Raw genomic sequence first — 15900 nt, 5'->3', positions numbered from 1 at the left:
CTGGTATCGTTGCATCCCTAACTAAAATGCACTCAAATGAAAAACTATTGACTACACGTGTCTGCAGCACGATTCGACACTCATTTTTATAGTTTATCAGAAAAAAATTTGATTTGGGGTGACTTGCTCTTCAAAAGGAGATGAATAATTAGGCGGTTCTTCAGATTTGCCGGTTTTTGTAACATGTTTCTCTGCATTTTCTCTGTGGCTTGTCTTTATCTGAGTTGCTGACCTGTAAGCTGCCCTCTGGGTAAAAGATATAGGTTGAGTCAGTTCAAGTCTCATCCAAAGCCCTTTAATTTTAAGGTGGACGGTTATTTGCTGTGTAGTCAGGACGAGTGGAGCTTGTAGACAATGTGCTCGGTGAGCCAGCCGGGTGCCCACATCCATCACTCTCATCTAATGACAGTCTTTGTTGGGGGTAATCGGTGGAGGATCCATGGAAACAATAATTAGGGTCGATGAGGTGTCTTCTCTGGTGGCGTATAAAGCAGGAGACGAGCGCTGGACATGAGACTGTTGAGAAGTCCTGGAACTCAAGAAGACGTTTTCTTTTCCTCTTAAAAGGTACGGCAAGATTTTCGTCAGGAATTAATTGGGAGTCGTTCTTTCACATAAACTTTAGGAATGTGCAGAGAAGATGATGTGGATTTGGTTTTGTGCAGTTCTGACCAGATAATTACTCTTTAAAATGTTTAGTTGAAACATCCGTTTGTGAAAATATTTATGGTCATATGCCGGTTTTCACAGTAAAGCAGTGCACACTCTAGGTCTGTTCAACAGATTTAAAGTCCCTTTCTAAGTCTTGGTGATGTTGCGGAGTTAACCCTAACTCTGACCGTGATATTGTGTGACTTGCTTAAAGAGTTATCTTCAGACGAGGAGCAGATATTCGCACAGAGCCAAGAACGCAAAACCTAGACTTGTGTGGTTTGGTTTTAAGGTCCAGTAACTATTTTAGCCATAATTTCATCAGAAACACAGAAGAAGGGGCTGTGTTCCAGCTAGTTGGGAGGCGCGCAACCACAGGGAGGCTTCTCTGGTTTCTGCAGGATAAAACTAAATAAGAGTGGCTGGCTTCTATTGGTTATCTGTTTCACAGAGAATGACTAAGTTGTTTTAGTCTAAGACAATATTTTTGAATTCCGTCTGTCATCGATGCAGAGAAAGTTAAAATAAAGGTCTGAAATAACTAGCAGAGCTCAAATGTTTGGGCAGATCAGTTATTGTTCGTGGGCTGGAAAAATGTTGACTTCGTCCGTCGCTCATTCACAAAGAAGAAGACACCTAGATTCACTGATCAAACCGATCATGCGGAATATCGGCCGATTCCGATCAGACAGATTTCTTTGGCTAATTCTAGTTTCAGAACACAAAGCAGAAGGTGCTTGAAAACTTCAGATTCAGTTCCTAAAGAGTCATGAATCTCAGAAGTCATTAGTCTGATGTGCAGATGTTTGAACAGGCCGTCTAGTGCGACTAGATCGTTCAGTGAGGTTGGTTTGGGGGTGACAACTGGTGGTGGTCTTTTCTGTGCAGGTCTTGCACAGACCGGTGTCGGTACAGGATCTGCTTGGGTGCAAGATCGGCCGATGACGTCAAAGTACGGCAAACCCACTCGGACAAAATACACTACACATCTTCATACTGTTGGAAAGAATTTAGCAGTTTCGTTATTAAAATAATGTTTCTTAAGACGTAGGTTTGTGTTTATAATGGTATTTGTAAAATCAAACACTATATTGTATTCATGATGTTGAACTCCTCACATGCCTTGAAGGATCATAGGTATTAGCAACACCTGTGAAATTGTATTTGCAGGAAAGAAGTGTGTCCCGTTTATTGAAGAATTTTGTGCTTAGAGGTTTTGACGTCTTGTCCATGCGCAGTTCAGTTACGCTCATAGCTGCCAAAACTTTCTGGCTTTACTAAAATACCTGTCTGTACTTATTTGATTGATGGTAGTTTTACTTTCTATTAGACTCCAAATGTAATCATTTGGCACATTTCTAATTCATAATTTGTAAGAATGCAGTCGGTGATATTAGCTTTAGCATTCCTATGGGTTTTTCCATGTATAGTAGCATTGCGCTAACCACTTGCTGCCAAATTGCAGCCTTTGCGATTACAAAATCTCATTTTGTCACATCGCAATTTAATTGCACATGCAGTTAATCGTTCAGCCCTAATATACATGCAGCTCTATGCTGAAAGTGTATTTTCAAAGAGGTAATGATGGATTTCTTTGTAAAAGTTGTCCATCTTTCCAACAGAAAAATTTGCCTGGACCAACGTAACGTGATTACATAATTTCCGTAAAGTTCATGTTCAGCCAATCAATTACTTTGACATGATCGGCAGTCGAAGGACCCCGAGCCGATCTTGCACCCGAGCAGATCCTGTACCGACACCGGCCATTTCATGGCCCGTGAACCGTGTCCCCGGATCAGACACCAGCTCCTGTGGGACTCTAGCCTGGCAAGCTCTATTGACGGCTCTCGGTTGTGGGGCGGGTTCTACCGTTGTCTTTCAAATGATCTCCGCATGCCACTGGACAATGAATGTGACACACTCTTGTTTCACTCTGTTGCATCATCCCACCCACCAGGCATATAGAGTGCCCTGATTGGCCCACAAAGTGGATAAAGCTCTGTGATTTGTTCACTAAGCAGATAGAGCACTATGATTGGCCCACCATTATGGACCAATCACAGCTCTTTATGTGTTTGAAACCCCTCTAGAGAGTTGTGATTGGCCAGCCAGAGTCCTGGTAGGAGCTGCGGAGGTTCCAATGGAGCATGCCTAGACCAAACTTTGCAAAGCAAGTATTTGGTCTAGTTCACTAGGCTAGTGGGACTCCAAATCGAGTGAAAACCTCATCTTATGAAAACTAACAAACAACGTGAAACCGGAAGTGCGTATCCCAAACCGGAAGTAGATTTTAACGCAATATTTGAACTAAACCTTAAACAAATCATGAACTATTCATGTAAATAACTCGTAATCCCTTTCAAACAACACATTATAAGTTTTAAAACCATTTTTATCTATCTAAATGTATTTATTTAGGAAGAGCCAGCCATGATACGATGAGCTTTGGCGTCTTTGAAGGGAAACATTTCCACTCATTTTGTACTAGCACCAGAACAGTGTTTGCTCTTTTGCTGTGAGGAAAAGGCCCCGTGAGGTCCATCCCCAGCTTTTCCCAGCGTTCCTCTGCAGGAGTTGGCTGCATGAAACCAGCCGGTTTCTGAGCCACGCCAGACCAGCTTAGGTTCAGTCATGATTGCAGCAGAAAAGGAAAGGAAGGAGAAAAGTTTGCTTCCTCTAAAGACGCGTCCAGATGTTGTTAAATGTAGAGTGATGGAGTTTGTTTGTGTTTTGCGTCCCTCGGCCGTGCCTGATTCGAAACGAGTGACCGCATCAACGCGGACAGGCGGCAGAACGTATCGGATCACCAGTCGTCTGAAGGTCAACTTTATCTTAAGTTAGGTTGTACTGGAACTGTAACAAAATCACAGCTTTGTTCCGTTGACTCACCTTTATGTGACACTCACAGGTAAACAGAAAACAGCTGATGATGCGTTCATCAGCAGGATTTAAACTTTCATCTGTTTACAAGTGATGAAAAAACTCCTGTGAGGCGAAAGCTCTCCAAGGTTGACTGATCTAAACAAGAGGTCATAGCTGGTCTCATGACATGACTTGGGTCCAAACAGGTCAGCGTCCCTGCTTCGTCTGTGGGTTTTTTTGGCATCTGACTTGATGTTTGTGATCCTGAAGTCCTGATGGACCTGTTCCATTTCTGCTCTGTTAGTTGATGATGACGATGATGACGATGATGATGAGGGAAATTTCCCATTTATGCCACAAATTCACATCACCTCTCGCTATCTTTTCCTTATGAGAATGGTGAAGACAGCAAATGTAATCTGATTACTCACTGATCTCTGTGGTGCCGTTCTGACCCAGCGGTGTAACTCTGGAGCCACATGGGCTCCTAATAACCAAATATTAAAAAATGTTACTCTTGATTTAAAACATCGATGTGGGTTGAGGCAGCGTTTCAGACTTTTTATGGAATAATTCCATTTCCACAAACCAGAAGTACCAGCCGTAGTTTACATATATTTGCCTTTTTTGTAATTTTCCACGAATACCAGCATCACACAGGAAAATGATCCGTACTCGTTTTGGAATATTTTCATTCTTAATTTAAAGAGCAAGTCACCCCCAAATCAACTTCTTTTTGCTGTTAAACTAAATAAACGAGTGTCTAATCGTGCTGTAGACACGTGTCATCAATAATTGATGACACGCGTGTAGGGATGTGAATCTTGGAGCAACTCACGATTGGATTCGATTCCGATTCTCGGGGTGCCGATTCGATTCAGAATCGATTCTCGATTTAAATCGATTCACAATCAGGAATAACAAAGAGTGTCAGCTCCAGGATGAACTACTTTGTTGTACAAGTCAGTTAAAGCTCTGGGACATTTTTATTTGACTTTAAACTGGTCATGCTCCAAAAATGCAAATTTACATTGTAAACTAAAGTGATTCTAAAACTATAAACAAAAACAATCTTTTGACCAAAAGGCAACATTTATTTTTGCTTACCTTGTAAAATATAACAAATCTGTAGTTACCCAACAGTAGCTTTGAAAGTAATATGGTCAAATACTTTTCAAGCATGTGTTACATGAGTAATCCTGAGTACTCATTTATCAGCTTAGAAAATAAATATGAGAATATCTCAAATTTCTGAGTATGGAAAAAAATGACATTCAAGTGCCCTCTTATCAGCAGATTCAAACATAAATCATCTCAATTTATGGGACCACAAAAGTAATCAGAGTACTGACTCTCCTAACAAAGATCAAGAAAGTGCATCTCAAACCTGTAACATGCCAAATATTTCAGTTCTTGGAATCAATTCTGAACCTTTGTGAATCGATTCTGAATCTTTATAAATAAGAATCCCAATTCAGACTTGAATCGATTTTTTTCAGCACCTCCACTTCAGTGCATCTCAGTTAAAATTTAAATATTCTGCCTAAAACTGTCAGTGTTGCACCGTTGTCGGGTAAAAACTCTGCACTGTATTTTAATTAAAATCAGCCATCGCTATTGGCTAAGAGGTATGCTATGATGTTAACTGGTACATTATGATGTCACAATGTCGTTGTGAGCCTGTGTGTGTGTGTGTGTGTGTGTGTGTATTTGTTAGCTGCTCTGCCCTCTCGGTCTGCCAGGCAACAGCATTTGTTGCATTTTTCAAACAGGAAGTTGGAGTGGAGTAATACTCTGGCAGGGGGTGACTTGCTCTTTAAGAATTTAGTAGTAAAAACACAATAGTGTTTTTTCCTAAATGACAACAAAGCTCCTGTCATAAAAATTTACAAAAGCAGTAAAAATAAAATAAATTCTTACTTTAATCTCAGAAAAACATCAGAATTTAGACTTTATTCAGAATTCTTGGTTTAAAGATTTGTGACTTAATCAGTAAAAATTCATATTTCAGACTGAGTCAAACTTTCAAGTAGGGATGCATTATGATGTCACAATGTCACAATGCATTATGATGCACTGATACCGATACTGGTATCGGTATCAGTGCAGATACCGATACAATATTAGTATCGGTATCGGTAAAAGTTAACTGATACCAGGAACCGATACCAATACAGTTGCTTAAAAATGGCTTCACTGTAATTTGTCATTTCTGTTCACCTAATATTTTATTTTTGGGATTATTTTTATTCATATATTTTACTTTTTATCTACCTCACAGTCTTTTTCTTTTGAAAGAAGAGAAGAAAATAAAATCTGTATTCCAAATCATTGCATTTTTTGTGTGGTAGAAGTATTGGTATCGGTAATCAGTATCGGCGAGTACTCAGATACAAGTATTGGTATCGTATCGGTTTGGAAAAAAGTGGTATCGTTGCATCCCTACTTTCAAGTGGGCCTGAGCCGCTTCCATAAATATTTATCAAACACGATGAACGTCTCTTTTCTAAAGGTCCGGTAACCGTGGTGGCTCTGAAGTAGTGCTTAGCGCTGGACTGATCCGGCTCTCTGACCGGTGAAGCGAGATGAAAGTAAAACCACAGCAATGGTCGGTTGAGCGGTCCAGACTCATCTGTGCTCCATGTGAGCTCAGCTGATGGAACAGTCAGAGCTCGTCCTCACGCCGCTTTGCCTCCTTCGCTTCATCCTGCCTGCTCTCATTTCTCATCGTCCTGCAGGTCTGCGCTGACTGAGTCTGCTGTGTCAGACTTTATCTCTGCAGCAGGAGCAGACCTTGGGTCGGACCTGTGCTCCACTAAAGCAGACGGAGGGAAACGGGTCGTGATGACATGAATGGCATTTGAAAAGCTGCTCTTGAATTGTTTTAGTTGGGCGTCTGTCTTCGAATAAGACCAGAGCTTCAGAACAACAACAGAGAGAAGTCTGGGTATAATTAGCGTCTGAACCACGTTATTATCTCTGGCACAGAAGCAGCTTTCCTGGCAGAGTTTGCTGCTTTTTCTTATTCACGCGCTTTTCTGCTGTGAAACTCAAAATAAAAACAAACTGTGTTTTCAAGGTTTCAACAGAAACTTTTCTAGGGCAACAACATTTACCTTTAAGGGAAAAGGAAGTTATAAATAATTGTTGCCTGACTAAAAATGGATTTTCTTGTTTTATTTTTTTAATTTTTGCAAAAATATGAATGTAACAAAGACCTTCAAAGGCCTGTTTTATGTACATTTAGCTAAGTTGTCTGAGATGAAATGCAAAAGAAAAGGCAAACTTAACGCTGCAATAGCAATTTTGGAAAACAAATCATCTTAAAACATTTTTTCATGCCTCTTAACGTTCTAACATGATATAGCGACAAACATGATGTGGAAATGAATAGCGTGGCTCTCTTGCATGTTTAAAAATCTCCACCAACACGTTTCAGACTAAAACCAATCACTGGATCATCCGGTTGTCGGTCTCACAGAACCGCCGCACGACATGTGTGAGAGGTTCTCCGCTCAATAACATCAGAGGAGGAGAAACAGCCGGCTGCTACCGCTTCAGCTTTAGGACAAACTATGTTTATGTTTATTTATGTTTATTTATTTGGCAGACGCTTTTATCCAAAGCATCTTAATTTATAACTTATAGGGCATGTTGTGATCTGGGGGGGAAACCGGAGTACCTGGAGGAAACCCACGCATGCATGGGGAGAACACGCAACTCCACGCAGAAAGGCTGCAGCCGATTCGAACCTGCAACCTTTATGCTGCGAGGCAACAGTGCTAACCACTGCGTCACCATGCAGCCATGCAAACTACCAGAGTCCCAAATAGAAAATTACCATCTGAAGTCACGGACAACAACAGATGTTTGGACCTAGAAAACGGCGACTGGTGTTGAGCGCTCTCTCGTTTCCTCTGGTACTGTGGCTTTCTGGTTTGGCAGAAGCATCTCAGGGAAGATACCTGAGGGGAGGGGTGAGTGTTCCATGACCATGTTTACATTCAAAATCTAGCTTGTTTTGTAGATTCGCTAAAGCAGCTTTAAAGAGCAAGTCACCCCCTACCAGATTCTTACTCTACTCCCACTTCCAGTTTGAAAAATGCAACAAATGCTGTTGCCTAGCAGACCGAGAGGGCGGAGCTGCTAACAAATACACACATTCAAAACATTGTGACATCATAATGTACCGTCTAACATCATAGTGTACCTCTTAGCCAATAGCGACGGCAGATTTAAATTCAAATGCAGTGCTGAGTTTTTACCTGACGACGGTGCATCGCTGACAGTTTTAGGCAGAAAATTAAAATTTTAACTAAGATGCACTAAAGCGCCGAATTATGGATTACATTTGTCTACAGCACAATCAGACACTCATTTATATAGTTTATCAGCAAGAAAATGTTGATTTGGAGTGACAGTGGAGAGGAAAACTCCCTTTTAACTGGAAGAAACCTCCAGAGGATCCTGGCTCAGTATAAGCAGCCATCCACCACGACACGCACGCACGCACGCACACACACACACACACACACACACACACACACTAGTGTTTCTAGTGTTACATTGTGATTTGGGAGCGCCGTCTTTACTGACTGTACGCTCTCATGTTGTAATGTTTTAGGGTGTTTTTGTGTTATTTAATATTTCTTCATAAATGTGATTCATTTTCCAGTTGGTTAGCTGTAAAAAGGTCAAAGTTCAGAAGTTGTGCACCTCTAAGCAGCACGTACTTGTCCCACTCAAACGTTTCAGATCAGGACACAAAGTTGCTACAATATAAAGAGAAGTGTGGAATCTGAGCCTGGTCCGGTTCTGCTGGATGCATCAGGATTTTCTGATGTCGCCAGTGCAACCAAGCAGCACTGCTGCGTTGCTCAAAGGCATCCCAGCCAGAACGTGTAGCTCACAGACTTGTTTTTTTAGCTCAGTCACACCTGATAGTTTTCATCAAGCTGCTTTCTCTGCAGCAGCTGGTCTGGATGTTTTCAGTGACCGTATTTCTATCTGGTTACTGTTCACACAGTCGAGTGACCTGCAACCGTTAACAAATGGAACGAACCAGCAAGGAACGTGTGAGAAATCCAGGCGTTTGTGGTCTGAAGGTCCAGCTGGAATAGAAGTGAAAAGGGAAACACGAGACGTTCAGCTTTTTCACGTCTCCTTTTCGTTTAGTGTAGTCGTCCCTCCCACCGATAATCCGTTCTCTCTCCTCATCCTCCGTCTGCTGCTCTCCAGAGGAACTCTCCTCGGGCTTTTCTCTCGCTCTTCCCACAGTCCAGCTCACCTTCCAGGTAACTGGCCTTCCCTCAGCATGCTCAGAGCCTCGGGGCAGCCACACTAGACCCAGCTTTTTACGCTCCCCCGCTGCCATCAGGGGTCAGAAGGAAAAGGTGAGTTTTCGTTACAGCTTAGAGATGAATGGGTGTGTTTGTTCAGCCCCCCTCCTGGTTTACTCTGATACGAGTCGGAGCTGTGCGCTAAAGACCCGAATCCGTGTCTGACATGGCTGCACTGATTCTGTGTAATCATGAGGGTGGTGACTTAAGTGTTGGCGTTTCAACCCCAGTCAGAGCTGCAGCTGATAAAAACTTCAGAGTTGCATTTTAATTTAACGTCATTATTAAAACGACATTCTCAGTGGAAGGTTGTGAGTTTGTCGCTTAGAGAAGCGCCTCAGGCTGGCTTTGATCATTCGCCCCGGCGCGTGTTCTCACCACCCGACAGAAACCTGTAGGAATGTTAGCTTTTAGCATTAAAATGCACCACAACACGTATCCTGAGGGATCAGTTGGGGCCAGATCTCTCTTCTATATGCAAATAAACACGTCCGAATCAGGAGAACAACAAATAGTTATTTTCCATGTTGATATTCACACCAGGCTCTCCTTTAGAAGAAATAAAAGCTCCTCTCCACACACGACCCCGGTGCCTTTGAAGTGTTCAGCAGGACTAATCAGAATTAACAGTATTATATTAAAGGGTTAGGGTCGAATCTCTGTATTCATACTGGCCCGACCTGTTGCAAATAAATTCTCCACCAGGACAGCAGGGGGCGCATTCCTAACGTATTGGTCTGCGTTTTGAAGAGATTCTCCACCAGGACAGCAGGGGGCGCATTCCTAACTTATTGGTCTGCGTTTTGAAGAGATTCTCCACCAGGACAGCAGGGGGCGCATTCCTAACGTATTGGTCTGCGTTTTGAAGAGATTCTCCACCAGGACAGCAGGGGGCGCATTCCTAACTTATTGGTCTGCGTTTTGAAGAAATTCTCCACCAGGACAGCAGGGGGCGCATTCCTAACTTATTAGTCTGCATTTTGAAGAAATTCTCCAACAGGACAGCAGGGGGCGCATTCCTAACTTATTGGTCTGCGTTTTGAAGAAATTCTCCACCAGGACAACAGGGGGCGCATTCCTAACTTATTGGTCTGCGTTTTGAAGAAATTCTCCACCAGGACAGCAGAGGGCGCGCTCCTATGCAGGTGTGCATACTCTTGTAGTGACGTGTCTGCCCTACTACTGTTTACTATTTGCGACGCGAAAAGATGGACGACACAGACACAGAGCGAATTCTTATTGAGCAGGAGCTGCTTGAGCTAGAAGACCAACAACTCTGCTCCATCTTCTCCATGTCTTCAGGACTGTGCCAACACTCGCGCTGTTTACATTTTTTAAGGGAAGCTACGTCGTGCCGGAAATGACATTGGGGTGTTTGGCTGACCAGTAACAGACGTCCAGCATACAGCGCCGTTGTAGGATGTTTAGAAAATAGAGCTCGACTCCAACTGACGTTCCAACAAGATCCAACACAGTTTGATCGCCCGTACGACGTAGCATCATGGCGATCCAACAGATCCGACATGCTGGAGCAGTGTCAGTATGGATGGGTACCTTTGACATTTGAATCGATCCGGTACTAATTCCCGGTACCTAGGAATCGATACCGGTACTTAACGGTACCAATTTTCGATACTTTTGAGTGTTTATTATTTTAATTCTCTTTTATAATTAAATATATATTTTTCTCAATATATAACAATATTTGATAAATAACATACAACTGTTTGTATTTTAACATCGTCCTTGTAGTTTTATAAGCTGATAATTAAACTGAAGCAAACATCTTTACTGTGAACTAAATTTACTGCGTATCTTCATTCCTTTTGCCATCTTTTTTCATTTGATTTTTCCTACTGGGAAGTTAGAATTTCCGAGGAGAAAGCGAACGCACCATTAGCTGATAACAATGGTGGCAATGGAAGCTAACATATCAAGCTAACGTTATCTTAAACAGTTTATTTAGCTGCTGGAGCAGATTAAAACGATGCCTCACACTTAGATCGTTGTCACTGGTTTCGTCTTCACCCGTCACATTTAGTAAAGTGAAGCCAAACTTTAGAGCGCGTTCATGTTGTTCTAGTCGGATATTCGGAGTTCCGAGGAGAAAGCGAACGCACCATTAGCGAAACGGAAGCTAACATATCAAGCTAATTATATTTACCTACCGGAGCAGATTAAGATGAGGATGTCTCACTTAGATCGTTGTCGCTGGTTTCATCATCACCCAGTTACCCATCACATTTAGTGAAGTGGACCCAAGCTTTAGCGTGCGTTCTTTCTACCATGCTGCTCTGTTTACAACTGGTTCACAGCAAGCGACGACAAAACGCTCTTGCGCATGCGCAGCTGTCTTGGCAAGTTCTCGTTATGATGGACGGGTACCGAAACGAGGCACCGTTTGAAATGACGTGAATCGGTGCTCGGTCGGTACTATGGAATTCGGTCGGTACCTTAAAAAGTACCGAATTCGGTACCCATCCCTAATTGTCAGTATGAATCAGCCTTGAGTCTGAATGTTGGGGAGAGACGTATTTGATACATTTGGTAACTGGCCTGTGTTTGTACAGCACCTTCTTAGGGTCCTACAAACCCCCCAAGGCACTTCGCAACAGTCATCCACCCGTTCACGAGCCGGTGGTGATGAGCTACGATGTAGCAGCTGCCCTGGGGTGCACTGACCCCCCGAGCACCACCGGCAGAAAAGGCGGGTCAAGGCGGGACAACCCGCTCTGCCTCCTGAGCTGCTGCTGCCCCTTTCTGTAAACGGCTCATCTCTGCCCCCTACTGACTGAAATCGATGTTGCGGTCCGAAAAATGTGAACTCGATAGCCGATCTGGTGAATCATAGTTTCAGTTTAGTCCAAAATATCATGGTTATGATTTTTTATATAAATAAATATTTTAAAGTTTTTACTTAAAAACAAACCGATGAGCTCTGAGTTGAGACGAAACAAACGGAAGAAGAAAAGATTCGACTAAGCTCCTGCAATCACGATGGATGTTTATTTATTGATCTGATTTTTGTTTCTCATCCTGAGACCTGAGCTGTTTCCCCTTCTACACGTATTAGATCTCAAACAAGAAAACACAATTTATTTTATTTATTTAATTTAAAACCATAAAAATGAATACATTAATATAATCCAATTTAAATGGAGTTAAGCATCAACGTGCAGGAGTCTTTACGTGGGGACACAGGTGGTCCCAGTAAAGTAAAACTGATGCTGTAAAAATGTTGATTAAATAAAGTTGCATTTGAATTTTTTTATAACGCTTTTCCAGAAAACATCTGTCCTCCTCTGACGACGTCATGCCCATCACCGTCCTCCTGGTCGGAATTCTGTTTCTCTGTCCGGTTGGCCGAGTAGCCGGTCAGGAAGGAAGCCAGTCACCTGCCCAGGTGCTCCAGGACCTGCTGACCCGTTATGGGAACAACAGCACCATCACAGTGCCTCAGCTGCGCTCCCTTCTAGCGGCTCTCAGCCAGGATCAGAGTGAAAACTTCCAAGATGTCAGCCACGTGGGTCAGACGACGACCGCCACGCCTCCTAAAACCAACAGGTCAAAGGTACGGACCGCCCGTTTTGTGGTTAGAGCATCGTTTCATCTTCAGACCCACAAAGTTATTACGGCAAAGATAAAACAACGCTAGGCATCAGGAAACCTTGGTTAAACTAATATTACCTCTAAATGTGATTATTCTTCAGGTTTCCAGCTAGGAGTCATTTTTGAGTTCCTGGAGATCATCTGAAGACCAAACTTAGTGTTTCATGGCACATAACGGGTCCTGACCCCTACTTTAGGAACCGCGGGTTCTTTTCTAAATGTCAGATAGAAAATAAACAGTTATTTGTTCCTCTGAAGGTGAACACTAAAGCATTTATTCTTTTGTTGCTGATCTCTGAGCAGATTAGTCCTATAAAAGTCCAACATCTGGCCGTGTTGTGTCTCGCCCACAGAGTCTTTCTCTTACAGTAGGAGACGCTGAAGCAGTGGAGGAACTCGTCCTCTGCTGTTCTGAAATACTTCACATAGTTCTCAAGCTTACAGTCAGAACTGCTGATCTGCTCTGGAACAGATTGATTCTGAGTTGTTAGAAATGAGGCTGCACCGGTCGTTCAAGTTCAACGTCGAGTTCAAACAGATGCTTGGTGCGACATCGATGTGTTGCTCTGAAACCGAAGAAGACTAACGAGCTGGATCGGTTTTTGCACAAATGGCTGAGTCACAGCCGTCGTGAGTCACAGCGTGCAGCATGCCCGTTTACCAGTCTGCAGTGAAAACTCCTGTCGGACCCGTCCAACAAACGCCCTACAGAACAGAACCGTTCATCACCTGTGAAAATCAATCCGGTTTTAGTTTAGTTGTGAATCCTTTAAAACGAGTTCAGGTGAATTCCTTTCTGTGCCACCATGGAAACGTCATTTCCCATTTTTCTCCCTAACTCAGCCTGAACCGAAGTGTGAACACTTTCTCTGGAAGGGTAACTTGAAAGCCTTCGGTTCGTCAGTTCTTTTCACTTTTCTGCTCACAGAAACAGAAAATAGAGACGGACTGATGAGCAGTTTCTTGCTCCTCCGCCCTACTGGTTGAAGGTGGAATTACAGCTGTCATAAACAGCCCCGGGTGCAGATGAGATTCGTGCTGGGTATCTCAAGGCTATGGATGTTGTAGGGCTGTCGTGGTTGACACGCCTCTGCAACATTGCGTGGTCATCGGGGGCAGTTCCTAGGGAGTGGCAGACCGGGGTGGTGGTCCCCATCTTTAAGAAGGGTGACCTGAGGGTGTGTTCCAACTATAGGGGGATCACATTCCTCAGCCTCCCTGGAAAGGTCTACTCCAAGGTACTGGAGAGGAGGGTCTGATCGATAGTTGAATCTCAGATAGAGGAGGAGCAATGTGGTTTTCGTCCTGGCCGTGGAACAGTGGACCAGCTCTATACCCTTGCAAGGGTGATGAAGGGGGCATGGGAGTTTGCCCAACCAATCCACATGTGTTTTGTGGATTTGGAGAAGGCTTACGACCGTGTCCCCAGGGGCACCCTGTGGGGGACGCTCCAGAAGTATGGGGTGGGTGGCCTTTTGTTAAGGGCCATTCAGTCCCTTTACCAGAGGAGCGTGAGTTTGGTCCGCATAGCTGGTAGTAAGTTGGACCTGTTCCCGGTGAGGGTTGGACTCCGCCAGGGCTGCCCTTTGCCACCGGCTCTGTTCATTACCTTTATGGACAGAGTTTCTAGGTGCAGCCGTGGTGTGGAGTGTGTCGAGTTTGGTGGCAGGAGAATCTCGTCTCTGCTTTTTGCGGATGATGTGGTCCTCCTAGCTTCATCCAGCTCTGACCTTCAGCTCTTGCTGGGTTGGTTCGTGGCCGAGTGTGAAGCGGCTGGGATGAGGATCAGCACCTCCAAATCTGAGACCATGGTTCTCGACCGGAAAAGGGTGGCTTGCCAACTCCGGGTCGGGGGAGAGGTCCTACCTCAAGTGGAGGAGTTTAAGTATCTCGGGGTCTTGTTCACGAGTGAGGGTAGGAGGGATCGGGAGATCGACAGGCGGATTGGTTCGGTGTCTGCAGTGATGCGGACGCTGAGCCGATCTGTCGTGGTGAAGAGGGAGCTGAGCCAGAAAGCCAGGCTCTCGATTTACCGGTCGATCTACGTCCCAATCCTCACCTATGGTCATGAGCTTTGGGTAATGACCGAAAGAACGAGATCGCGGATACAAGCGGCCGAAATGAGTTTCCTCCGTAGGGTGGCCGGGCTCAGCCTTAGAGATAGGGTGAGGAGCTCAGACATTCGGGAGGGACTCGGAGTAGAACCGCTGCTCCTCCAGATCGAAAGGAGCCAGTTGAGGTGGTTTGGGCATCTGGTCAGGATGCCTCCTGGACGCCTCCCTGGGGAGGTGTTTCGGGCATGTCCTGCCGGCAGGAGGCCCCCGGGTCGACCCAGGACACGTTGGAGAGGTTACATCTCCAATCTGGTCCAGGAACGCCTTGGGGTCCTGCCGGAGGAGCTGGTGGAGGTGGCCGGGGAGAGGACGGTCTGGAGCTCCCTAGTTGGGATGCTGCCCCCGCGACCCGGACCCGGATAAGCGGAGGAAGACGACGACGACGATAAACAGCCTTGCAGCAACCTGCTTTTGCTAGCGCTAACAACAAGCTAACACTAGCATGAGCTAACTTTGATACTCAATATGCCACAAAGTAAATAGATCCACACTGTTGGACAACAAATATTATTACTTACAATATCAGCAGCAACAAAGCCAGGTCACCATCAGTCTGTGATTTTGTAGCCTCCTTTAGCTCCCTCCAACTAGTGTAGCCAACATTCACTCTGGTTTTAGCTCTTTGCTTTGCCTCCAGACGTTGCTTTCTTACTTCCAGGCTTGGTGATGATGCCAACAACATTTCTTCTTTTTGTATTTTTCATTGAGGATTGGTGAACTGAAAAAGCTAACTGCTAGCTTTTATATTTGTAACTGACACAGAGAATGGCTAACAGCTATTAAGCACATAAAGAGCTCCCCCGTCCGAGTCCTTTTCCCAGTGGGACTAATGGTTGTGTTCTGGTCTCCAGTGCTTGCCTGCAGACACTCTGGCTATCTACAGCATCAGTGAGCAGTCACGGCTGGACGAGCAGGGGCTGCAGAGGTTGTGCCCCACCCTGCTGCAGCAGCTCGATGCCAGAAGCTGCAAGAGCAAAAAGGAGGAGGAGCCAAGCCCTGACCCCTCCCCCAGGCCCACGTATGCTGAAGGTGAAGAGGCTTGCCACTCTGTTTAAAACTTCTTATTTGTAAACGTGGGTTCTTAAAAGTGCTTGAATTACTTAAAAATGCTTTAATTTTACTTTCAGGGGTTGTGAAAGTCCTTAAAACTGAAACTGAAATGAGTTTTTGCACAGAATCATTCACTGTTATGGCACACAATAGGAAACGATCCTCTTGAGCAAATACCTCCTGCTCATGAATGCGTTATCCCTACTGCACACTGGAAAATTCAGCAGCGCGGAACGGCAGCAGAAATGTTTACTCGCGACAATCGCTGCACTTCA

The 15900-nt window shown here is 44.3% G+C and overlaps 1 protein-coding gene across 2 annotated transcripts in view; it reads left to right on the top strand.

Moving 5' to 3' along the window:
• slc39a14 (solute carrier family 39 member 14) overlaps positions 1-15900 on the top strand; it is a 57775-nt gene that overhangs the window by 1683 nt on the left and 40192 nt on the right. For both annotated transcript variants that reach the window (XM_015960275.3, XM_054731058.2), the window contains exons 2-3: positions 12138-12423; positions 15427-15604. In XM_015960275.3, coding sequence (XP_015815761.1) covers positions 12166-12423; positions 15427-15604 — 436 coding nt within the window. In that variant the 5' untranslated portion in view covers positions 12138-12165. The remainder of the gene's footprint in view (positions 1-12137; positions 12424-15426; positions 15605-15900) is intronic.

The sequence above is a fragment of the Nothobranchius furzeri genome, chromosome 10 (genome assembly GCF_043380555.1).
Source record: "Nothobranchius furzeri strain GRZ-AD chromosome 10, NfurGRZ-RIMD1, whole genome shotgun sequence".
NCBI lineage: Eukaryota > Metazoa > Chordata > Actinopteri > Cyprinodontiformes > Nothobranchiidae > Nothobranchius > Nothobranchius furzeri.
The sequence above is the reverse complement of the archived record's forward strand: the minus strand, read 5'-3'. Positions and strand labels throughout refer to the sequence as shown.